This window comes from Mytilus edulis, chromosome 8 (assembly GCF_963676685.1).
Source record: "Mytilus edulis chromosome 8, xbMytEdul2.2, whole genome shotgun sequence".
Lineage (NCBI taxonomy): Eukaryota > Metazoa > Mollusca > Bivalvia > Mytilida > Mytilidae > Mytilus > Mytilus edulis.
The window spans coordinates 8,288,371-8,315,118 of record NC_092351.1 but is presented as its reverse complement, the minus strand read 5'-3'; the positions used below and the strand labels follow the sequence as shown (position 1 = coordinate 8,315,118).

The 26,748-nt window shown below is 31.6% G+C and overlaps 2 protein-coding genes across 2 annotated transcripts in view; one reads left to right on the top strand and one right to left on the bottom strand.

The window, feature by feature from the left end:
• Positions 1-26,748, bottom strand: part of LOC139486728 (phosphoribosylformylglycinamidine synthase-like) — a 132,506-nt gene that overhangs the window by 4,535 nt on the left and 101,223 nt on the right. Inside the window, exons 15-25 of the mRNA XM_071271655.1 lie at positions 26,413-26,538; positions 10,826-11,006; positions 10,478-10,561; positions 9,567-9,722; positions 8,814-8,927; positions 7,941-8,089; positions 6,897-7,113; positions 6,236-6,250; positions 2,634-2,840; positions 1,206-1,355; positions 106-267 (exon numbers count right to left, since the gene is read on the bottom strand). Coding sequence (XP_071127756.1) covers positions 106-267; positions 1,206-1,355; positions 2,634-2,840; positions 6,236-6,250; positions 6,897-7,113; positions 7,941-8,089; positions 8,814-8,927; positions 9,567-9,722; positions 10,478-10,561; positions 10,826-11,006; positions 26,413-26,538 — 1,561 coding nt within the window. The remainder of the gene's footprint in view (positions 1-105; positions 268-1,205; positions 1,356-2,633; positions 2,841-6,235; positions 6,251-6,896; positions 7,114-7,940; positions 8,090-8,813; positions 8,928-9,566; positions 9,723-10,477; positions 10,562-10,825; positions 11,007-26,412; positions 26,539-26,748) is intronic.
• On the top strand, positions 12,635-25,018 carry LOC139486732 (uncharacterized). Its single transcript, XM_071271661.1, has 5 exons — positions 12,635-12,731; positions 16,037-16,667; positions 21,440-21,532; positions 23,509-23,563; positions 23,855-25,018. The coding sequence occupies exons 1-5, from the start codon at positions 12,721-12,723 to the stop codon at positions 24,646-24,648; spliced, it is 1,584 nt and encodes a 527-aa protein (XP_071127762.1). The 5' UTR covers positions 12,635-12,720; the 3' UTR covers positions 24,649-25,018.

Here is a 26,748-nt window from a genome sequence, read left to right as displayed (position 1 = left end):
TTTGTCATAAGTGAGACAATTATAACTATGAATTTACAATTACTGTGCAACTATAACTATGTATTTTAATCTCATAATTTTTAGAGGTTATACAAAGTTACCTACCTTCTCCGTGGGCACTCCAAATACCAAACACTGTACCTTCCATACCACGGAACATGATAGATGGACTCGTTTGAACTCTCACAGTTACAAATCTACACTCAAATCTGCCAGACTCATTATGGTCTAAAAATACACCTTGCCCTACTCCACTAGACACATTCTCTGAAAAGAAATGATATTCAAGCTGATTATTCATGGTAAAATTAAATATATCATCAAAAAAACAGACTATTTACCAAACCATTCCTTCTAAAAGTCAGCTGGGTTGTAATGAATGCCTTCCAGATTTATACCCTTAGCTAGCTATCCAATCAAGAAGACACATCAACACATGAAACAGACAATCTTTAGATACACCTTAACTCATTCTTAAAAATACATTTCTAATCTTTATCTTAAGCTACATTATCAAGTTAACTTTTATTCACTAGCATCAATTTCTGGTCCTGAATTGGTTCCTGATAATAAATTCATGATCTGTATCTTGAGCTACACAATCAAGTAGACCCTTTAGCTGGTATCTATTACATAATCATATGCCAATTCCCTGAAAATACTTTTCTGATCTTCATCTTTCATTATTGCTTTCCAAATAAAGTACATCCTTTTAACTTGTCATCCATTTCAAAGTCCTAAACTGATTCCTAAAAAATAACTTTCAGATCTTCATCTTGAGCTAAACAATCAAGTAAACCAATTAACTGGTATTCATTAGTCACTCCTTAACTGATTCCTAATAAATACCTTTCTGGTCTTCATCTTGAGCTACCCAATCAAGTAGACCCATTAACTGGTATCCATTTCTCACTCCTTAACTGATTCCTAATAAATACCTTTCTGGTCTTCATCTTAAGCTACCCAATCAAGTAGACCCATTAACTGGTATCCATTTCTCACTCCTTAACTGATTCCTAATAAATACCTTTCTGGTCTTCATCTTGAGCTACCCAATCAAGTAGACCCATTAACTGGTATCCATTTCTCACTCCTTAACTGATTCCTAATAAATACCTTTCTGGTCTTCATCTTGAGCTACCCAATCAAGTAGACCCATTAACTGGTATCCATTTCTCACTCCTTAACTGATTCCTAATAAATACCTTTCTGGTCTTCATCTTGAGCTACCCAATCAAGTAGACCCATTAACTGGCATCCATTACAAACTCCTAAACTGAAAGTGTCAGGGCGATTCCTGAACTTTAGAAACTGTTCTCTGATGTTCTGATTAAATAAAATTGATGCTGCCCAACCTACAATAAAATATAGCTTACTATCATTTTCACAAATACAGGTATTATTCTTTATAAAAAGATGACATTTTAAGGTTCATGTGGACCCTATGGCTAAAATGGCCGTATTTTCACCTCAAAATTTACTCTGAGTACAGTCAAACCTGCGCATCTGTAAAAAATTTCAGGCATAGCATGCCCTAGATAAATAAATTCTAAATATGTTTCATGTTTTAGAAAAATAAAAACTTACCAGGATTTTGCCGTGCACTTTTTTTCATTCCTCCAGAAGGTACCAAAATAAACTAAGTTGAGAAACAGGTTTGAGAACTTCCCCACAGGTAATAATTGAAGTGAGCTGTATTGCTTGACATGGACATTACATGGACAATAGATACCTGACAATAATTTGTTATTTAAACTGTGTACCTGAGTGGACCATATCAAGGTAAACTCAACTGTTTGTTAATTTTATCATCTTCTGCAGGGACGAAAAAAAGTGTACGGCAAAATCGAGTTAAGTTATGAATTTTCTAAATCATACAATGCATTTGAATTCTAATTATCTAGGGCATGCTATGCCTTAAAACCTTTCCAGATGCACAGGTTTGCCTGTACTCAGAGTAAATTTTGAGGTGAAAATACGGCCATTTTAGCCATAGGGTCCACATGAACCTTAAAAATTATGCAATCAGAGTCAAAAGATTGCCTTTGATAGCTGTGTCTAACATTCAATTGGATGGAAAGTGTAATTCCTTAAAATGACCTTGCATTTGTTGATTTCAATAGCAAAGAATATAAAGAATCAGCAGTTATATATGATAGCAGAATAACTGTTGTCAAGTATCATGTATAGCATATTTCTGGCCTCAATTACAGACTAAGTGGTTTCAGAGTTCAAAGACAATAGAGACAGATGACAATCCATTGCAAAAGATAAACTAATAGTATAACAGATGAGTTTATCTTTCCAATGAATAGCGGTAGTACTTTCAAGCAATTTGACATTATTTTCATGTAAACATTATCTATCTTCCTCATATTAAGATGGTTACAAGAGTACACAACCTTTTTAAAGTATAATTTTTAAATTACTCGTTGAACATATAATTGGAGTTGGAAACCTCAGACCATGAGGCATATATAAAAGATATGAATTCCTACACTTAAATTTACAATCCTTTGGTTATTTTAGGAAATAAAAAGAGATACTGATGTGTATTTCAATTTATGAGGGTAACACTAGTCATATTTTCAAAATTATAACTGAAATATGTTTTCTTTCCATACAAAACCTACCTTTAGCAGATCCACATACATCACCATAGCTAAATCCACCAACAAAAACAACTCCTCTGAACTGATCAAGAGTTATCTTTCCTGAACACATATCCTGCATGTTGACATCCCAAACTTCAAAGCCTGCCATGTGTAATACAGCGGCCATTTCTCTGTCACTATTACTACCCTCCTCACGTAAAACTGCTACCTTGATCGGTGGTATACCTAGTAAAATATGGATATCATGATTACATCAAACCACTTTTAAAAGCAACATTATATTAACTGATAACATTTGAAAAACTTTCAAAGCAAACTTGAGTTGTAATTTGAAATAACTCACATTCAAGAATATAAATTTGGATTAATTTAAATGGAAAACTATAATTTAGCTTTTTTATCCCAATTGTCCATACTTATTCCTTATATTATAATAAAATGAAAAACATTTTTTCTAGAGATTGTTGTGTAAACATGGGCAACTAACTCACAAACTGAATATCAAATCTTTCCTAATGTTATGTAAAGTTTGTGCGTCACCAACCCAGCATCAGATTGAGAGATTTTATTTGTGGTAAAAATAATGAACCAATATCATTTAACACATGACATTTTGCAGAATTCTATTTCATTCTATTTTAAACATTTTTTCAAAGCTCTAATGGAATGCACAATTTTCTTTCTCATGCAATAGATTTGTAATAATATGCATCTCTTGTTTTTTCCCAATTTAATTTTTCTTTGGACCAAAGTATCACTTCATGACATGAAATTGTTATATGCATGAATAGATTTTCAACAGCATGTTTACAGACATTACAAAAGTAGTTTCAGCAACATGGTTTATCAAAGTGTAGAGTGTATACCAAGGAAAAAATTACCTATTTATGGGTTTATTTTATCCCATAAGCAGGAAATTTATTGATTTTAAAACACAAATTTTGAGCTCAAATCAGTTTTTTTGTATGGTTCGGTTTATTTTGTTTACAAACATAATATTTTAAAACAGTACAAAACAGAGTTACTGTTCCTTATATTCCCTTTTCTCAATTTGTTTTTATAGTTCAAAGATGCAGAATATTTGTTTATTCCTAGTTGTATACAAGTTAAACAATGGCTGACTCTGTCAATATAGAACTCTTCAAAGCAATATACAGAATATGAAGCAAATAAATCTAATAATAAGTGTAAATTCATACCACAGAGAAAATAAGTAGTGCAAATCTGTAGACATATATATAATTCAGCCTCTATAATTTATAAGCTAGGTCCGAAGTGATGGATTATCCTGTGTTATATATACACCATCACACCACATGACCGGTGTAATTTTTACTCTTTATATGAAGGGATTTCTTTTCTTACTACCATTTAAAATATTATCACTGTATATGTCCAACTAAATATTTTGCTATAAATAGACAAATATTATTGCAATCTTAAGAATTTAATGTGAAGATTTCTAAAGATAGATATGTTTTCTCTCATCATCATTTCTTCATATATTCAAAACAAAAAATTAATCGATTTCAAAACATCAAAATCTGAATCAAAAACATGAATAATATATTGGTCTCAGGTTAGACTTTATTCATCTATTTATAGGTTAGGTTATTACACATGATCTATTTAAAGGTTTTGTTTACACAATGTTGTTACAGGTTTTTTCTACTAAAGTTTAGAGATGGCTTTTTTCTATTATTTGTTTATATAAAGTGTCTTAACAACTTTTATCATAGCAAAAGTACTTTTTATTCATATCATTATTTTTACTTTTTTTCTCTGAACAGAGTTATTGCTCCTGAATCTTTGAGCTCCAGAATTAAAGATTTATTTTTGTACATAGTACTTAATTCATAGATTGTTACTTAGCAAAAGGATTAAATATTGTTCCATTCACCATCAGCACACTTTAACACTAAAATATCACAAAATAATGATACAGTTGTAATGAAGAGTAAACAACAATACTACAGGAAGTAAAATGTATATGAATTGTAGAGTATATATACAGATCAATACACTATACTGATGGTTAGGTCCGGAGTGATGGGTTACCCAATCAAATTCTTAATAGACCATCACACAATTAGACCGGCTGTTCTTTTTGACTATTTCAAGACAATGAAATTAAAAACATTGCAGTGTTTGAAATATATACTAGGGTATTTTGCAATCTTTAAATTGAATAAGAGAATCTGAATTATAATTACCTTTCATGAAAGTTGATTGAACTGAATTTTGATTTACTAATTAAAATGAGTGGAATACCTAACCATAATAATAATTTCATCGTTCGTCAGTTTACCTGTCACGCCCATTTAAAATTAAATCTGTAGTTATATAATGCAAAATAACAAACATGACAAGTAGCCCCATGCAGTTAAATAAGTGCGAAAAGGTGAATTAGTAATAGTATCAAGAGACAACCTCTATTGTCTTACTCATCTCCAGAAATACACATGTAGGAGATATCATGAAGAGTACCTCTGAAGTGGAATGTATGTGGCATCTTATGACATATTATTTCACTATTGGACCCCTTTAATCAAACGTAACAGAACAACAACCAAACAGCTGATCTTTTATAATTGACAACCATATCTCTTATCTATTCATTATTAAATTAAAAACTAATAAAACAAGAATATGTGTCCAGAGGATCAAAAATTTACATTTCCATGTTCAGTGTACTGCAAATATATATATATGTCAAAACCCCAATTTGACATGTATCTTAAAAAGTTAATATCACTTATTAGATGTGTTTCAAAAGTGTTAAGTTGATTACACCATAATGTACAATACTTTTAACATGATATGGCTTAAATGAACTAACAGACTTAGGCAAGACCAGAAAACATAAAAACACAAGAATGTGTCCAAAGTACACGGATGCCCCACTCGCATTATCATTTTCCATGTTCAATGGACCGTGAAATTGGGTAAAAAATCTAATTTGGCCTTAAAAGTAAAAAGATCAACCAATAGGAAACATGTGTACTAAGTTTCAAATTGATTGGACTTTAACTTCATCAAAAACTACCTTGACCAAAAACTTTAACCTGAAACTCATACTTTTAATTTATATGTTCAGTGGACCATGAAAATTGGGTCAAAAGTCTAATTTGGTTTTAAAATAAGAAAAATCATATCATAAGGAACATGTGTACTAAGTTTCAAGTTGATTGGACTTCAGCTTCATCAAAAACTACCTTGACCAAAAACTTTAACCTGATGTGGGACGAACTGACAGACAGACGAACAAACAGACCAACGTACAGACGGATGGAAGGATGCACAGACCAGAAAACATAATGCCCCTCTACAATCGTAGGTGGGGCATAAAAAACTCCTTTTTAAGGTGGTGTCTACTGTTTTCATGTTGAAGAGTCCAACCATGCAAAATCAGTTTAAGGTTTTAATTCAAGATAGTTTATCGTATAATTGCAAAAACTTACTGTTTGTACAAGTTTAGTAAGATGTGAATATCTATTATCTCCCCTTTAACCAACATAGTGTTCACTGTGTCAAGATTCATCAATATCTGTTTAGCTGATTTGTGATTAAAATGCAGACAAATCCACAACTATCGGCTCTCAAGAGCCTGTGTCGCTCACCTGTATTTACTGATACTTTGGAAATCATGTAAAACAAGGTTAAAATCATAATATATAGTCTTACATATTAGATATCTAAGATATTAACAAAAAACTGCAAAATTTTCGTGAAATTACTAACTCAGGGGCAGCAAACCAACAACAGGTTGTCGGATTCGTCTGAAAATTTCAGAGCAGATAAATCTAAATCTGACAAACATTTTTGCTGCCTATTAGATTTGCTCTAAATGCTTTAGTTTCAGAGATATGAACCAAAAACTGCATTTTACCGCTATGTTCTATTATTAACTGTCAGCTAAGATGGTTGGAAGGCAGGGTTATCGGACACTTTTTTTTAAACTGGATACCCTTAAAAGGATTATGAACAAGTATGGTTATATTTGTCTCAGTACTTTCAGAGGAGAAGATTTTTGTGAAAGATTACAAAAATTTACGACAAATTATTAAAAATTGACAATAAAGGGCAATAACTCCTTAAGGACTGACATTCAGTATAGAGTAACTGAAAATTCAAAACTTTGGATAAACATATCTTTATAAATTCTATAAACAATAAAATTGAGAATGGAAACGTGGAATGTTTCAAAAAGACAACAACCAACCAAAGAGCTTTGTATTGTAAATGTTTTAAAGTGAAGTGAGTTAATATACCAACACATACTTGGTGGTCTACCTCTGGGAACAAAACTGATGATTTCTGATTCAAATGGTATATGATAAGGAGGCTCTAGCCTCTCTTTCAATCCTTGCTGCTCCTGCTGTACACACTGGTAGTCTGTTTGAAAACGCTCTAATTGGAAGCTGGTTTCTTCCCAAATATCTCTGAGAACTGTCATGTCTTCATGCAATACCTCCTGTTTGTTTACCAATATATTTATCTGAAATAAAGAAATAGATTACCGATATAAACGTTTAGATTTACTAGAGAATATCAATTGATCATCATATTTTTTTGTCTTCCTATAGGTTTGAATCTATGTCCATCTATGTTCTTTCTCTATCTCTTATTTACCTCTATTTCATACAATTTTCACCATCAAGCTGATTAAGAAATTAGATCTAGAATTCTCAAAACATTATTTGGATTCATTGATCATGATTAATGGATGTTTACCGCCACTTTCACATCTGTTGTATCTCCAATGATGGTCAGATTTTATTGGTGGATGAAGCTGGAGTGCCAAGAAAAAAAACATTAGCCTTCTGTAAGAAAACTGACAATCTTAAAAATCGAGATGGAGCTTTGGTATTCTCTCCATACAAACGGATCCATGGACACTCTCTTTGTATTAAACGGTAAATGTAAAAATCACGAGAGTAACACAGGTAAGATCAACTATTAATCCATATGCAACAAATCCCTGTCATTAAAAAACTATAACTGTGACCAGGAGACCGTGGCAGTTCACCAAATCGCTTATGTCAAATGTCTCACCATTAATGTTAGTTTTGAACGTCTTCAAAATAACGATTTTTCTAGTACTGACTACAAGGCTAATGAAACCTTTGGATACTATCAGGAGTATTTACATAGTGTTTTGTTCAAAGACATGGAAGTGAGTTCCTCACAATAACACTGTTTGGAGTTCAAGGCAAATAGCTACCAAAAGGACTACACAATTTCCTAATTTATCAATAAATTTAGGTTTTAATCAGGTTCTTCATTGGAAAGAGTCAATTCGACACATTACCTTTCTATACTTACCTTTTTGGTATCTTTTGTGGAATGTCCAATGAAAAAACATGGAATATTTATTGCAGAAAAGGCATCTACAATTTCCTGTTCATTTTTCTTTGATACTTCAAATACAAAACCAAGTTCTTCAGCAAACAACAAATCAATGAATGGTACATCTGAAAAATAAGAATAAAGTATATCATTTTATATTTTCAACTTTCAATGTTTTTTAAAACTTTTTATTACCTTATACTGTTTTTTATTGAATTTAATTATTTAATCTTTTAGAAACCATCATAAAAAGTTCTAATTTTGAAGAAAATGAAAATCAATGGAAAATGCCATCTTATCTTCAGATTAAACCCATCAAATATAGAACATTAGAAACATTCAATAATTTATTGTGTAGAAGATCTTATTTAAAAGCTGTTGGTATTTCTTGGTCACTTCATCATTGGATAGGTATAGTTTCATATATATTTTAGGGTGAAAAACTTCATTTTATCAATATTTCTGACGAGGTAATGCTGATTGCATCTTGTATCCCTGAATTTAGCTGACACTAATGAGTTCACTCACACATTGATTTCCTTGTACATCGCTGCTATTAGTCAAAAACTGAGAAGTGACAGGAACCATCCCCTAAACATGGTTGGCAATCCTTTTATTTTGCAAAAAGAAGGACAAGAAGGAACTACAAAACGAGAAGCCATTACAATTCAACATACATCAGCTACTTTTCAATAATGCTAAATGGTAATACCGACTTCCACATTTATATCAGTAATGCAAACTTATCTTACCAGAATCTTTACACATTTGCTAATATATCTCCCAATATTACATGTAAGCTCCATCCTACTTCAATGATAAGAAATATCAATGTAAAATACATCATACCTGAATCACAAGAAATTTTAATGTCTAGTCCACAGTTACCAGCAAAGGACATCTCTAAAATACATGTTATTAATCCTCCATCACTTATATCATGACCAGAAACCAACTTCCTGTCTGAAATGGAATGGTAGAAGTGGATAACAATGATAATCCTGACTAATACAGTTTTGGTCTTTGCACCTTTTCAAATAATGATATTATTTAATTTCATAACAACCTCTTATGTAGTTGGGTCAAATTATTCTTGAAGGGGTCGAAAAGAACAATTCACTACAACAGGGGAGCTAACGACATGGATTACTCATGTAGATCTTGCACAGTATGTAGCAATTTTGTAAATGATTTTCCATTTATAAAATATTATCTGCAATACAACCAAAAACTGTAATTAGGGAGTTCAAAATGTCTTCAATATTTTGCTATATGTTAGGAACCAAGGTGAAAGAAGCTAGAGAACTTCATATTCTATTACTTTAATGTAACTCAAAACCTACTTTTTTTATTTTCAAAAGAATAACATGTATTATGTATGATAAATGTTTTGTAGTTTGACGTCCATTTTCACAATTTTATTCAGGGGCCAGCTGAGGACCACCTCAAGTTGTGCGTGATTTTCTTTCTGCGTTAAAGGCCCCTTGGTGACCTTTGCTGTTATCTGCTATTTGGTCAGATTTGTGCCTCCTTGACATATTCCCTGTTTCCTTTTTGAAATTTTACTATACATACATATGCATGCTCTGTTTGTAAACCTACCTTTGATAAGTTTCTGTGTGAGATTGAAGGCACTAACAAACATATCCGGGTCATCTAGGTCTGGCGAGAGGTTACCTAACTGACCATAACAATGAGCTAATGAAGATCCTCCTAACCTGTGTTTACCACAACTCAAGTCTATGTACAGTAAACTCCCTACAATAAATAGATATTCATAACAAAATTTGACCTTAAGGCCAAAAATCATTTGATCTGCAGAACAAGAAGCACTTCCTTGATTTACATTCAAACACTGCTTGTATAATATGTAAACGGAAATCCTGATAAACCAAAGCATACTACATATACATTTTGTATATAAATAAGGCCGTTAGTTTTCTCGTTTGAATTGTTTTACATTGTCATTTCTGGGACTTTTATAACAGACTATGCGGTATGGGCTTTCTTCATTTTTGAAGGTCATAAGGTGACCTATAGTTTTTAATTTCTGTATCATTTTGGTCTCTTGTGGACAGTTGTCTCATTGGCAATCATACCACATCTTCTTTTTTATATACACTAAACATTAAGAATCTTGTGTTTTTCCTGCTAACTGCTTCATCACGGATTTTTAATTTCTAAATATTTTCTATCATCATGCATATCATAGTATGTCATTATGGATAATGAACCTTGAATATAAATTTTATAATGTGATACATGACTGAGAATACAAAGGTTTTCATTAAATGGTATGAGCAGGAAAGGAATGTAGTTTTCAATAAGTTTGATTGCAATCATTATCCTTCCATCATAGTATTTGGTATTTGAATGCCACCATGGCAATATATTTCATCTTAATTTTTGTAAGGGGGCTACTTTAAAGCATAGAAAGATTGGTAGAACCTACTTGAAACTGAGATGAAACAATATTTGAAGGATTTTTAGTTTTTCAAACTATGAAAACTAACCTTGACCATCTGGACATTTGAGATCTGGTGTAACAGTGGCCGTTATATCTGGACATCCTGCATACACTGATATCACCAAAGTACCTGTAAATATACATAATACTTCTAATGCTGCAATTAATTCATTTTAGATATATGTAAAACAAACACTAGCGTTGTAACCCAAATATACAAAACATTTCAAATGGTGCAATTAATTCATTTTAGATAAATGTAAAATCACACCAGCATTACAACCCAAATATTCAAATAAGTATAAGATTACAACAATCACTTTATGTTAGCACATTTTTTTTTTGGTTTTGATAAAGAATTAAGATTCTACAAATTTAATATTAATTTACCAACCAGGTGCTTTAACAGTTTCATCCCCCACCCTGGCAGCCATACTGAGTGAATCTTTGCCTCCATCAACAGCTATACCAAGTTTTTTCATGACATCACACATAGCTGTACAGGCATCCAGTAATGCTGCCCCTTCACCTGGTAACTTTGCTGGCCACATCCAGTTCCCACTACATTTCACATCCTACAATTATCAAATGGCTACAGTTCCTTTATTGTAATGTATCTATTTTCAACCTATTCTATGTTTTTGATTCCTTATAAGTAAGATCCCTACCTATGGTAATTGAAAACTAGGGGCCCTAAAGAGCCTGTGTCACTCATCTTGGTCTAGGTCCATATTCAAAATTGTAGACAAAAGTAATAGTTTATCCCAAAAATAATTTTGTTAATCTTATATCGCTGATCATTTAGTCTATTCAGTTTCTCTCTATCTTCTTTAGTTTTTGCTCAAAACACAAAAGCAGGTCAATAAAAAAAACCTCATTTAACAGCAACCACTCCTATAAAGAGTGGCACTTTACTAACTTTATCAGCAAAACTTGACTTGTTAGTACATCTTCCCTTGCTGATAATGAAAATGATAAAAATTGTCAATAAAGGGCAATTACATTGGAGTCATCGGATGAATTCCTCCATATTATCAGGTCGATCTCTTCATTTTGAATATTTCTGCTTTATATTTCAGATTTTCTTTTCACATGAAAATTCAATATGGAAATATTGTCTTTCCATGAAAGTAACATGTAAAAGTTAGTCTGTGCAAGTTAGAAACTTAAAGATACATATTCTTAAAGAAAATAGGTATCTTTTCATAATTTTTTATACTAGAAAAAGGTCGTCTTGATTTTTGTACCTGTATTTGTTGTCTTCTTGATCTAGTCACATTAAATGTGTCAATCAGGATAAGGTCCTTTTAAATTTTCTTAGTTAAAACTTCATTTCAAAAGTGCCAATCTTTGCTGCACATTGGTAGATTCTTTATTATCCCCCCTGACTTTCACTGATCTAACTGCATTTATTTACAAATAAATAGCATGTTCAAGAGCGGTTTACAGTCATTAAATGTTTGTATTCCAGGAATTTCTTTTTAGCATATAGCAACATCTTAATCCAATGTCACACCAAGTTCCTTTAGTCTTCTGTTATCATCATGTTTTCTATTTAAGAAGGGAAATGATAACATTAAATGAATAAAGTTTCGTTTTTAGTTTCAACTTATTTCTATTTTCATTTATTTTGTAACTAGATTTTGTCACTTTATTTTTGGCTATACTTTTAAGATTTGGCTATACTTTTTGGACCTTTTGGATTATAGCTCTTTGTCTTTAATATAAGCTTTGGATTTTAAATATTTTGGCCACGAGCCTCACTGAAGAGACATGTACTGTCGAAATGCACATCTGGTGGAGGAAAATTGGTACAGTTAATGTTATTAATGTAATATTTCTTGATCATCAATACAGTGAGAGTAATGAATTTTAATATAGTTAATATTCGCTGCTTACAACCCCAATACAAGCACATGCTGCAACAATTCATATAAATAGAGCCTTCACAATGTTTTTAAAGTAAAATAAAACAGTAAAAATAAAAAAAAGAACTTAACTTATATTGTAATTAACCACTGGACTCAAAAGAAAACTAATAATAAAACATCAATTTTAAGAAATACTAGACATTTTGTACATTTGGATTTTATTTTATTTTCTTAAATTCATTAGATTATCTCCTGCTTAAAATTATATCAAAAGGGAGATAATGCTTTTTTTTCAAGCTAAGTTATTTAATTCTAAAAATAGTAATGGGGATTTCCATCTATAAAGTGTGGTCGATCTTTGGTTAACTGTTTTCCAGAAAGCAAATCTCTACAGGCTAACCAACAAAAACAAATTGATATGAGCAAAAGGTTAGTTAAAAATGATTTACTATACTTTATTGATAATTTGCAGCTACCAAAAAGAGAAAATATCATCTATAACAAAAGTGAAAGTAAAGAAGCTCTTCTGAAACAATTTGGTCAATGATGTAATATAATATTTAAATAAAACTAATTCATATTATCATTTACTTTATTTACTCAGAGTAACTTTAAGTTAACAGATATCCCTTGTTCCTGTCATTATTTCACTTTGACCCATAATAGGATTATAATAATCTAATACATATCATAACACAATACTGTTTTCTTTAATTTTCTCCAAAGTTTATATTTACTCACTTGACAATATTCAGTTCCCCATATAATATTCTCTTAATTTGATAAATACTCTCCTCTCTCAAAAGTGAGTTCCTCTAAAAGATTTCATTGCTATTCTGAATTCCCCCTTTTATATTAATCACTCCTATCTCAACACTCCGAGTCTCAACATGACATTTCTATTTAAATTTGTCTTTTTTGATGTTTTCATTCATGACAAATTGTTAGAATATATTATGATGTTCCGCTATGGAATCCCTTACTTGATATTCTATCCTCTCAATATTTTGTTAGATTTTTTTATTTTGTACAAGGCATTGCTGATAAAAACCTGTGAATTAAGTTTCATAAACACTTGGGACAATATTACTGCAGGATGTATAAAGAGGATAATAGGCATTACTTCAGCGCTGGTTCTGTTATATGTGATATAACGATTGAGAATGTGAGTCAACTGACAATACAGTTTTTATACGACCGCAAGAATTGAAATTTTTTAGTCGTATATTGGTATCACGTTGGTGTCAGCGTCGTCGTCGTCCGAATACTTTTGGTTTTCGCACTATAACTTTAGTTAAGGTAAATAGAAATCTATGAAATTTTAACACAAGGTTTATGACCACAAAAGGAAGGTTGGGATTGATTTTGGAAGTTTTGGTCCCAACAGTTCAGGAATTAGGGGCCAAAAAGGCCCCAAATAAGCATTTTCTTGCTTTTCGCACTATAACTTTAGTTTAAGTAAATAGAAATCTATGAAATTTTGACACAAGGTTTATGACCACAAAAGGAAGGTTGGGATTGATTTTGGGAGTATTGTTTCCAACTGATTAGGAATTAGGGGCCAAAAAAGGGCCCGAATAAGCATTATTCTTGGTTTTCGCACAATAACTTTAGTATAAGTAAATAGAAATCAATGAAATTCAAACACAAGATTTATGAACACAAAAGGAAGGTTGGGATTGATTTTGGGAGTTTTAGTCCCAACAGTTTAGGAATAAGGGGCCCAAAGGTTCCAAATTTAAACTTTGTTTGATTCATCAAAAATTGATTAATTGGGGTTCTTTGATATGCCGAATCTAATTGTGTATGTAGATTCTTAATTTTTGGTCCCGTTTTCAAATTGGTCTACATCAAGGTTCGAAGGGTCCAAAATTAAACTTGGTTTGATTTTAACAAAAATTGAATCCTTGGGGTTCTTTGATATGCGGAATCTAAAAATGTACATAGATTTTTTATTATTGGCCCAGTTTTCAAGTTGGTCCAAAATTAAACTTTTTGTTTGATTTCATCAAAAATTGAATAATTGGGGTTCTTTGATATGCCATATCTAACTGTGTATGTAGATTCTTAATTTTTGGTCCCGTTTTCAAATTGGTCTACATTAAAGTCCAAAGGGTCCAAAATTAAACTAAGTTTGATTTCAACAAAAATTTAATTCTTGGGCTTCTTTGATATGCTAAATCTAAACATGTACTTATTTTTTTGATTTTGGGCCCAGTTTTTAAGTTGGTCCAAATCAGGATCCAAAATTATTATATTAAGTATTGTGCAAAAGCAAGAAATTTTCAATTGCACAGTATTCAGCAATAGCAAGAAATCTTCAATTGCACAGTATTGTGCAATAGCAAGAAATTTTCAATTGCACAATATTGTGCAATAGCAAGAAATCTTCAATTGCACAGTATTGTGCAATAGCAAGTATTTTCAATTGCACAGTATTGCGCAATAGCAAGAAATATCTAATTGCACAATATTGTGCAATAGCAAGAAATTTTCAATTGGAGTTATCTTTCTTTGTCCAGAATAGTAGTTGAATCAACTTAAATCATTGTTTTAAACAATATACAATGTATATTCACTTTTACTACCAACTGATAAATTAAAACAATCTTTACCATTCAGTGATAACAAGCACTTTTTTTACATTTTAATATTTTGTCATCCAAAGCATCTAGACGATCAGGAGAGGTTTCTCACAGATCAAATATGACGATGCATGTAAATTCATACAAAAATTAAAAATGAGAACAATGAAAAGAAATTTACAATAGTGACAAATCTGCTGTAGTAGAAAAAATGTAAAAATCAACAGTAGAAATCACAAAAGTTCCCGTAAAATTTTAACGTCATAAAGAATTTAGAAAATATATGACGCCACAATGGAAAAGTGATTCTTGTATGACATCGAAAGTTCAAGCAGAACATATTTCCAAATCATAGTAGCGATATGGTTTATTCTTCCTCAGCATTTATTGGAAATGTAACACTTTAAGTTGTTTCTTATTTACAATTCTGAGATTAAATATATATTTGTTAATTATTTGTTAAACTTTCACAAATCTTTGTTTACTCACTGTGATACATTTCTTAAATTTTTTTCATTAAATGTTTTTTTGAATTTTTGTTGAAAATATCTAACATAATTTGGTATATGCTGTCTTTTTTCTCTTGCTTGAAAATATGTGATCAATAGATTATTACATGTTCTTTTACATATAAACCGTGGTATCAGCCCACGACCCATTTCAAGCCCTCTGGCTTGAAATGGGAGTGCAGGGCTGATACAAGGCCAATATGGAAAATGCCATGTAATTTATAAGTATTGCACAAAAGCAAAAAAAAAAGGGGGGTATTTGTTTTTTCTTTAGTGGAAAAAGGGGGGTCGAATTTCATAACAGCACGGTGTGTTGAACAAAAAAGAAAAATTGAATATAAATTCAAGTCATATAACCAATTCTAAGTTCTTGTCAGAAACATAACTAAGTATGTGTCAAATATAATCCAAATTCAGACCAGTATCAAGCGCGAATTTTGTGCCCTTTTTTGCCCCAACTGTTCAGGGTTGGACCTCTGCAGTCATATCCAGCTGCACTTGGAATAGCAACTTGTTGTTATCTATTAAATGGACCAGGAGGACTGGTCGACATTTCTCAATTGTTGGTTCATTAGATCACATACAAAAGCTAGAAAATAATAGTATGTCTTAAGTTTTCAATGTTTTTCTTTTACAATAGGTTGGACACAGATGACCGTAGACGGTACTTTATAGTCGGTTCTGTTATACTAGAGATCGTTACACCAGTTTTCAGACGGAGGCTAGTGAAAGACTACAAAAGTAAAGGATTGGGATGTCTACAAGATTTCATTAACAGTAAACCTGTCATACACATCCTGTTCCATCTACGTCACACCAATATAAAGTGTTGTGTTGACACTACCAACTGTAGGAATCGGAGGAAACTTCCATTAAACTATAGCCAATGGGATTTACTATACACAGAGATGCCAGGACCACCTAAACATCACTGTCACTGCTTGTATACAACTAATAATGTAACATTAGATGATCTTGATATCACCTTGGCCAGTTTGATTTTACTGAATTGCTGCAATCTGACATCAGTTGAAGAGACATTGATAAAAGAACTAAGGGAATTTAAGAACAACTATCTTAGTCACAACACCAAAGGAGCCATATCTGAAAAAGAATACCAAACACTGTGGAATGACCTTATGACACGTGTTCTTCAACTTGACCCCAGTAAACAAGATGACTTCATTAGGATACAGAACAGACCATTGGACGACTCACTGTGTAACAAGTACTTTGTTTGTCTTCTGGACATTCACAAAAAACTTGAAGAGGTAAGTAACATATGTTATATACATACCAATCCAAATCAGACTTTAAAAACATGCTACAATATATGATTAACAGTGTCCTGTGATGATTCATTGTTCGACTGATTTTGATCCTTAACGAACCTCATTCAGAGGCAAAATAATGGGTTACAATTTGCACCCTTAGTCATAATTTATATAGATCCATTATCTGGCATCCAAAAGTTATCCTATATAAGCATATACAAGTTTTACAAGCAAATCATACATGTAGTCACAAATATTAACATTTATTGTAAATAAAAGATTTTTTGACTGGAATTTCCGATAATATTGATTTTATTAATGCCATGTGTGTAGAAGGCATTTCTTTGTTTAAGTATATCAACATGAGGTCAAGGACTACATCATGTTCAATGCATGATCATCTAATTACATTATCTGATTGGTCAGTTCTTAAAATCGGTAATTAATATCAAATTTCTACATGTGCTTGGACATGCGGTCATTCGCCTTTGTTTTGGGAGAAAGAAAAGATCGTTTTGAATTTATCTGAAAACCCTCCCATTTCCCTCCCTTTTAAGTGTTATTATATAGGACATTTATTTTTTTCTTTAAACATGAATTAATTACAATATTCATGTATACTTGTTTATATAATTTGTATATACATATGTTGGTGAGTTAATTTTTCAACTCACTTTTATTTTTGTCATTTTTTTTTTATGTTTATTTTGTTACGGTGTGGCACTTTTTCAACCCCACCTTTGCTTATTAAAGTCATTGTCATTTATGCAGTACTATTATAATTGTTAAGATGTAAGTTGCATTTTAAATTAATTTCTGAATAAATGACATTTTACTCAACTTGTATTTTATTAACAGCAAACATAGCTCAGACTCTTTGATCTTGGTCATTTATACAAGGTTTTCTCGTTGTTATCTGTGTCAAGGAACATTAGCTGACAAAAAAACAGCATATATTTATTCAATGCATACACATTTAAAAACTTTCAACCTATCATATATTACTTCTCATTTATTTAAAAAAACTTATTATCAACATAAGACCATAAGGTTATATACAAACCAAATATTATGTAAGTATATATTTGTATATGCTGACCAAATATCAAGTCATTCTGTTCAGTAGAAGATGTGAAAAATGTTAAAGAAATATTTGTTGGGATAACAGATCAATTGATGCACAGTCATACAGATAAGTTGAATGCAATATAGTCTCACTCCTAGATTGGAAGTATAATAACAATTTAACCAAATCTGATAAGTAATTGACACCACATTTTTTATGTTATTTTGAGTAGACAGAAAAAATATTACAGTCATTCCTTATAATTTAATTCTAAATTCCATGCTTAACCGGTGTAAATTATGAAAAACATTGATGACGTCACGGTCACATGACAAAATTATGTCTATGAAATAATAAACAGAACACTTTCAGCCAATCAGAAGACATGTTACATCCAAAATAAAATTATTAAAAAATGTATGCTAATACATCAACAATTACAATCTTCAAATCAGAGAACAGATTAGTGACTTCACTCACAATGTTACAATAGATTTCCAATATCAAGGTCAAAGGCAAAGATTTTGAAACATAATATTAGACTACAATGATAAAAAAAATCAAAGTCCAGTTCTCCTGTATAGTGTTTAGATAAAATTGGAGACATTACAATCTTGCCAATTACATGAAGACAACCAATCTTTCTAAATATGAGAACTTTCAATCACAGTTGTTATAATGGTACTAAAAAATAGCATGAAGGTCAAACGAAGAAGAAAGCATTTAAGGCGAAGTGTACGTAATTGCACGCCTCTAGCACGAAACATATGTCTTCTGTTGGTTTGTGTCAACCTTAATTTCTATAACTTGGCATCATTCCTTTCAAACTATCCTTCCTTGATATAGCTCAGCATCTCAATGGGTGATGTTTTCCGATTACATTAACCTAATAACAGTAATAATCATGGTTATCTGGTTGCAGAAAAACGAAAAGCGATACTGAATGTGAGGAGGGAATAGTTCTAGTAAACTTTCTGATGTTGCTTGTTATCACAACAGACCTTAAGAGTTTGAGTACTGAAAATTACCTCTGAAACTAATCCAATAACTATAAATAGACTTGTACGAGAGCAGTCCTCCAACTCGTGTGTTCCTATTCATTTCTCTGATTCTCCAACTTTATTTGTTCTCTTAACAGATTAACCAAATATAAATAATATGAAACCTGCATGGATTAGTTTTTATCCATGTTTCTTTAATCTTAAAATTTTTAAGAAAATCCTGTATTCCAAGTTGACGTAATTGAGGACCTTTAAAACGAGAAGTTGTCTTTTTCTAATTCTGAACTACGGAATTTCGTTCCTTTTATATTTGGGATTTTGGAATTGGACCCCAACCCCTAATTTATTGATTCTCGATCTTAAATATGTTACCAGAAATAATTTGAAATCACAGACCTACATGTAAACGGTGAAAAACTCCAGTCCAATTCCTCTGTACCCATATCAAACTAGTAAACTAACTCTATATATAGAATCATATACATGTATCTTATCTCATTCTATCTCTAGTTTGATTACTTTTTGTCAGCATAAAAGCGAGTTTAATATTTTGTAACAGCGAGTGTATGATGGTAAAGGAATGCTTAATTCCTTTTTTCAGGAATTTTACACAAATGTACAACGTGTTCTTGTGCTTTTATTAACTATCCCATTGACAATCCTCTGCTGTGAATATTCTTTTTTCTGCCCTGAGACAACTGCAAACTTAGGAAAGGGTTTGCACGAGAGGCGATGGATTTTGTGGTCTTGCCATGCACCATGTTCATCGGTATAAGGATGTCAGAAGACCAAAAATTCTGAAACGATTTCACGTAACTGGCCATTTGAATAACAATTTCTACTGAGTCGATGTTTGTTTAATGTTCTGGCAGCAGACTCAATTTTTTGTTTGGAAGTTTATCTGACATATAAAAACAAATAAAGATGTTAAAACCTTGGTGTAAGTAAATGTCTTTAAACATGAATAATTTATATAAAAAGTGTCCAAATTTTAAACATGTTCAAGCCCTCTGGAAATTCTCAGAATGCAGGATTTTGCACCATTCATTCCATAACCTGCCAACAAATTTTCTCCTTGCTTCGCTCGGCTCAATTACTCTGCCTCACTAAAATAAAAGGCCTAGTTACGGTCTTGATTACCGCCCCTATTTCAAACTAAAGTCCTATAAACTGACTGGTATTCGAATTTGTTAAAAGAAAAAATTGGTATCTCTCATATTGATTCAATACCGTAATGCCGAAAAACAATCATTTGTTTTCGCGAATTCCGAACAGCTAGAAATATATTCCAGAGTTTCAATTTGAGTAACTCGAATAATTCAAGCCCTTTCCATGTCCGATATTCTCCCACACGAGAAATGTAGCATTCGTACATAAGCTGAATAATACGACTGAATTATTCGAGTTACAATTTATGTAAATCCCGAATGCACATAAAAGTAAAGGTCCAGTCCGACTTTCGGTAAAGGACTGTTGTAGATTTCAGATTGATTTCCAGAAATAAAAATCATACAAAAATGTTTCACGCAAATATTTGTCTTCAGACGTGTAAAGTACAACAGTTACTAACCGGTCTGGATTGTGATAAAAAGAAGCGCATGCAATGCATAAAATATATAATGTCGTGGGTCAGGAATGTGTTGAATTATAGAGATGCTTATGCGGCACAAAGATAAGATTAATTTACCCAAATGTACTAAGAATTACCACACAACTTAAATTTACTTAAATATTGATTTGTTATCCTGTGCCAGACAGATGGCTGATATTCTGAGAAGAGACCTTGATGAAATGAAGTTTTATGGGAACAAAGATTTTGAAAACACGTCGCAGTGTTTACATTTTAACAAAAATAAGGCACCAAGGTCGAAAATAGTTCTAGTTCATAATGAAGAAAATGTCAACCGTTTTCTAGCTTGGAGATCTCCGCACGCACCCAAATATAATAGACAAATACAATACAATAGTACACAAAACGTAACATAAAGAACTAAAGACCGAGCAACACGAACTCCAACAAAACGGTATATATTTCATACAAGTATAGAACTATATGAAGCGTCGTAACTGTTGCGGCGACGTCAATAACGTTGTCGTTGTTTTTTTGTTTTTTTACACTCAAGATTCAACTTTAACAGGGTATAGCTTGAAAAGTAGCACGGTTGCTAAGGACTTTCTTTGCACCAATCGATTCCTCAGACATTTTAGAATCGTCTCATAAATTTTTTGAAAAAATCGATTGTCTAATATAATAGAAAATCTTGGAAATGTAACAATTCCTGCCGAATTTCACGATTTTCCCTATATATCCTTTGTAATTTTGGTGTATAATGCTGTTAACTTCAACAGCTCGTATCTCAAAAACGAAAACGGTTACCCCCTTTTTTTATTTTATTTTCCGATTTATTTTTACAAGCAGAATCTACATGTAAAATTTTAAAAAAATCCATTGTGTAGTTCATTTACGTACACTTCGCCTTAAGAACAAGAAAACCTGGTTTGATGTCAATTTCGTGTGTTCTTCTTTAAGTCACAGTGTCCTCTTTATCCTATATACCACAAAATCTATAATCTTCTCCCTTTTCATTTTTATCAAGCAAGGGTAACACAAAAAAAAAAAGGGAAACAATTTCTGCCTTTGAGTTCAGTAATTTTGTTATATCCTATTTTAGTACATCATTTAACTACTTGTATAATTTTAGATAAGTGACAAATTATCAAGCACTGCTGATATCTTGACTGCAATGAATATCAACAATGGCCAATCAAATGTGGAGCTATTAACAAAACTGGAGGTAGGAACAAATACTGATCATATCTTTATGTGCTGTCACCAATTAAATCAATAGTGGACTGTTAGCTATATCTTACTGTCTTTCATTATTTACATAAACAATGAACATATCTTTATGTGCCTATCTCAAGTCTTCGTGTGTCCTTAATCAGAACAAATGTGGTTGTTAGTCATATCTTAAAGTCATATGAAACTTCTAACATATACTTTTTTCTTAAAAGAATTCTTTAATTTTTCAAAATCTAGAAGAAATTCATTTTTTAAAATGTTGCATGGTTTTCAGACAACAAGTCCTCCAATTGTTTTCCTTATGAAAAAACCTCAGCTTAACCTTTCTTGTAAAATCCGGTTAGGGCAATACCCAAGTGTGAAGGGGGTAAAACATGGCAGAAAGAGAGTCAACAAACTGAAACATTAATACGTCATCAAATTAAATTATTTTTGTAGATAATATACACCTGCTTTCCTCAATATATATGCTTTTTTGTCAAGCCTTTGACTTTTGTCGAAAAAGGGAAACATAGTGATCCTACATTCCTTCAACGGCAGCATCCCCAATTATTCACTCTTGTGGTTATAGTTTTCTTAAACTATCCTAGATTTTTACCAAACTTGGACAGAAGCTTGTTTATGATCATAAAATAGTATCCAAAAGTAAGTTAAAAAAAAAATCTGTTTTTTCCGTATTTTTTTTCGTATAAATGGACTTATTTTTTTTGCCAGGAAACATTACTATCAGTCTGTGTTAAAAGTTTTTTTAATTTTTTTTTAAATAACTTTCTTAAACTATCCTGAGTTTGTACCAAACATGCACAGAAGCTTGTTTATGATGTAAAGCTAGTATCTGGAGGGAAATTTTGTTATAATTTTGTAGCTGTTTTACAGTATTTCACTTATAGATGGGCTTAGTTTTTCTTGAGTTAACATTACATACAGTCTGCAGTTTTTAAAACATTTATTAGATTCATAAACTATCCTGGATTTTAACAAGTTTGGACAGAAGCTTCTTACAATCAAAAAAGATAGTATCGAGAGGAATATTTTTGATTTATTTGTTTCCTCATTTTTGTTGAGCCTGCGATTTACAGCAACAGTAGGCGAAACACTGGGTTCCGTGGAACCCTTACAAACTTTTGTTGTTGGTTTACAAAGCTGACAAATGGTAAAAAAAGATTAAAACACAGCAATTAGTTGGCAGTCAAATTTAACATCAACACTGACAGTGAAATATTTTTTTTTTATGATAATACAATATTGATGCGTAAAAAATGATAAAATTGTGATACAAAAGACTACGTTTATGATATATACATGAATTAGATCAAGAATTAGATACACATTATTTTTCACCAGTTACTGGTTTCATATGGCGTTAATGCTTTCATGATTTTAATGATTTGGTGTTGGTGGCAAATCTTTGATTGTTTCTGTTTATTTATTTTTTAAAGACAAAATACAAAGCAACATGCAACCAAAACAGAAAAACAGCTCAGCTAACCAACAAAAAGACATAAAAGATCACGAATGCACTGAGAGAGAAAAAATAAGAATATTATTACATTAAATTGAAATGACTGTCCATAATTTAAAATACATATTCATAAAGGTATAATACCACCCTTGATATTCCCCTATTACTCTTGTTAAATTTGCACTTTTCAAAAAACTGTGCAGAATTCACTTTGTTTCTAATAAAGAAATATTTGGCATGACTAAATTATTATCTTGTCCAGTACTATAGAAAAAAATTCACATAACATTTATTTGCATATTCAAAATAAACATCACAGGAATTTATAAACTTTTCCTTACTATTACAGAAGATATTACTGTATCTAAGATGTCAATCATCCAAAGATAATACTGACTTATTTTCCTTCTCATTCTGAATCATCTCAATACCTAAAGTAAAACAACCAGTGGATAAACAAAGAAAACATCATTATGAAATTGATAAACTTTTCCTTACTATTACAGGAAATATTACATTATGTAAAAAGGCAATCGTCCAAAGTGAAAACTGACAGACAAGGTATACTCAACAAGTATTCTTAAACTTTTTTCATTTGTTACTTGATTTATTCCAAACCATTGGATTTACAAAGAAAGAAAACATCTCTTTTTTATTGATGTTAAATTAAAATAACAATTTCAAATCTTGTTGAATTTAATTGAAAAAGGTTCATTTGCAATAACAATTCTTGATACAATGTTTTTTTGTCAGTTCATTACCCCCATTTTGATGCATGGAATAAAAGAAACATTCTATAAAAAATAATCCTCTTTTGTCTGAAACTGTCTTATATCTAATTGTGTATTTCAGTTATTAAGCAGAAACATCAAATGCAGCCATACAAACTAGGACAGTCTATCTTCACACTACATCATCAGACAAACCTGACATCAGTAATTGGTGATGACTGGTGTGATGTGACAGATATAGTAATGATGGATGATGGTAGACTGGTGATATGTATATCTTTACAGAGGAGACTAGTGATCTGTAATACAGATGGATCACAGCTAGACAGTATAGATGTACAGGGTGGACCATACAGTGTTACAGCAGTCAATAACTCTACAGTAGCTGTTACAGTGTATGGTAGTCAGTGTATAGAGATGTATGACATACACAATAAACTCAAACTTAAATCAATATCAGTACCTGACATGTGGTCTTTAGGTGGCATTACAACTATAAACAACAAGTTAGTTGTAGGTGGTGTCAACATACTACTGATAACAGATCATCAGACAGGAGAGGTGGTACAGACAATACAGACTGATTGTGATCCCCAGAAGTTACATGGTTCTCTTGACAGAATATTCTACTGTGGTAACAACAAAAAGCTGTACTGGTACAGTTATACTGATGACCGACATCACACTCTAACATTACCATCACGTCCCATGAGTATGACTACACTACAAGATGGCAGTCTGTATGTGAGGTGTAGTGAAGGATCAGTACATCATGTGTCATCTGATGGTAAACAGTATAAACCAGTGAAGACACTTCAAACCACTTCAGATGGTAATGATGTACATTACAATCTCACACAAAGGAAACTAGTGACCATACAAAATGAACATGTTACTGTCTACAGTGAAATTTAACTAAATAAGTTGATTACTTTATGTCTTTACAAACAATATCTTGTATGATATAGAAAGTGATAGTGCTTGTTTACAGCACCTGAAATCCAAACACATCTGTAGATTTTTTTTAACATATTTTACATTTTTTGGATACAACCAATATCTAGGGATTATCATACGATTTGCACTTTGTTTAAATAATTAAAAATTGTGCTATAGGATGCTTGAAGGCAGTCTGTGCTTAACTGATGCACGTTATATGACAATTAAACTTAAGGGTTATAAAATCTATTATACTGTTAAACATGAGATTAATGTTAAAGGATAAAGTGGGTTAAGGGATTTTTTGTTGTTCTGCTGAATATGTCATTAAAATTTTCCAAAAGTTGCATAAATTTCAGCAAATTTTCACTCAGTTTTTGTAATTTTGTGCAATGCAAAGGAGTAAGTTTGGTAAGGGCCAAATATGGCCCAGATTATAAAGTTCAATGGTATAAACTAAAAAATGTTTTAAGTTGTTTTTAATACATGTGAAAAAGTTAAAAAGAACTAATTGTGTAAAACTTTTATTCTAAAGCGTTTTTTTTACATCCAAAATAGGTCAGATTAGGAGATTTTGATGAAATTTGACAAAATTGACCGGATTTCAACCTGGACTTTTTGTTGAAAAAAACAAGGATTACTGTTTGAGAAGTCATCGGTAGAACGCAAAAACGTTAATTTTTAACAAAAATGCTTATTTCCTTTCTAGTCATTGTATTAGCTATGATTTATTGTGATAATGTAAAATAAATACTAGTTTGAAATTTAAGCTAAAAATGAGGGCCATTTTAGGGCCTTATCGAATCTACTCCTCTAGTGTACCTGCAAGTTCCAATTATGTAATATACCTTAAATTTTTAACACCTTTTATGTAAATATTTATGTGGTTCTATCATGGATCAATATTTCTAGCTCAAAAATATTATTAAATAATAATTAAATAAAGAGCTGCGCTTAAGGGCTGCGCTTAAGCGCATGATACGCCCGTTGCTCTAAAAGACGGGCGTATAAGTTATTGTCCCAAAATTGGAAAATCCCCCTTTTTTATGAATAAAGCCACATAAATCCAAAACTTAAAATCTGAAATTTATAAAAATTGAAAGGGAGCTTACATCAATAGATATAAACAATTCACCAAAGGTTCATGGACATTGGTGAAAGCCTTTTTGAGTTATTGTCCGAAGTGTTAAAAATCCCCCTTTTTTATGAATAAAGCCCCATAAATCCAAAACTTAAAATCTGAAATTTATAAAAATTGAAAGGGAGCTTACATCAATAGATATAAACAATTCACCAAAGTTTCATGGACATTGGTGAAAGCCTTTTTGAGTAATTGTCCGAAGTGTTAAAAATCCCCCTTTTTTATGAATAAAGCCCCATAAATCCAAAACTTAAAATCTGAAATAAAAAAAAACGAAAGGGAGCTTACATCAATAGATATAAACAATTCACTTAAGTTTCATGGAAATTGGTGAAAGCGTTTTTGAGTTATTGTCCGAAGTGTGGACGACGGACGGACGGACAGACGGACGGACAGACGGACAACGGTATACCATAATACGTCCCGTCTAAAAGACGGGCGTATAAAAATATTATTGAAGTGTTGCTCCTAATTACCAAGGTCTATGTCCACCTTCAACAATGAACAAAAAAGACAAAACCATGGAAGAAAACCACAATTGCTAAAAGGGTAAGGTCAGCTGAAAACAAATTATCTAAATTATCAAATGTTGACCTTACCTTCAGATCTGTTATACAGGCAAACACCAAATTAGTGAGGGCTTCCCCGACAGACATCCTTGCCATACAGGCTGGATCTATCAAGCCTTTGATTGGTTGTTCTCCTATAGCAGTGGCCGATCCTACCTATAAAACAATAAACATTAATTATGTGATAAAAGTTCAGATTCAGGCTTTACAGAAATTCCATTTATCTAAAATATGATGTTTTAAAAGGATAAAATGTTTTTTTAAGTTGCTGCAAAGATATAAATACATTTCCTTTATACTCAGCCTTGAGAAGTTAATGTATAAATTTGTATATAAGCATTGAAAATATCATATTTTGTTTTATAT

Coding starts and splice junctions, on each gene's coding strand:
- LOC139486732 (XM_071271661.1), top strand. Junction 16,668..21,439: donor TTCACAAAAAACTTGAAGAG/GTAAGTAACATA, acceptor GTATAATTTTAG/ATAAGTGACAAATTATCAAG. Junction 21,533..23,508: donor AGCTATTAACAAAACTGGAG/GTAGGAACAAAT, acceptor TTACTATTACAG/GAAATATTACATTATGTAAA.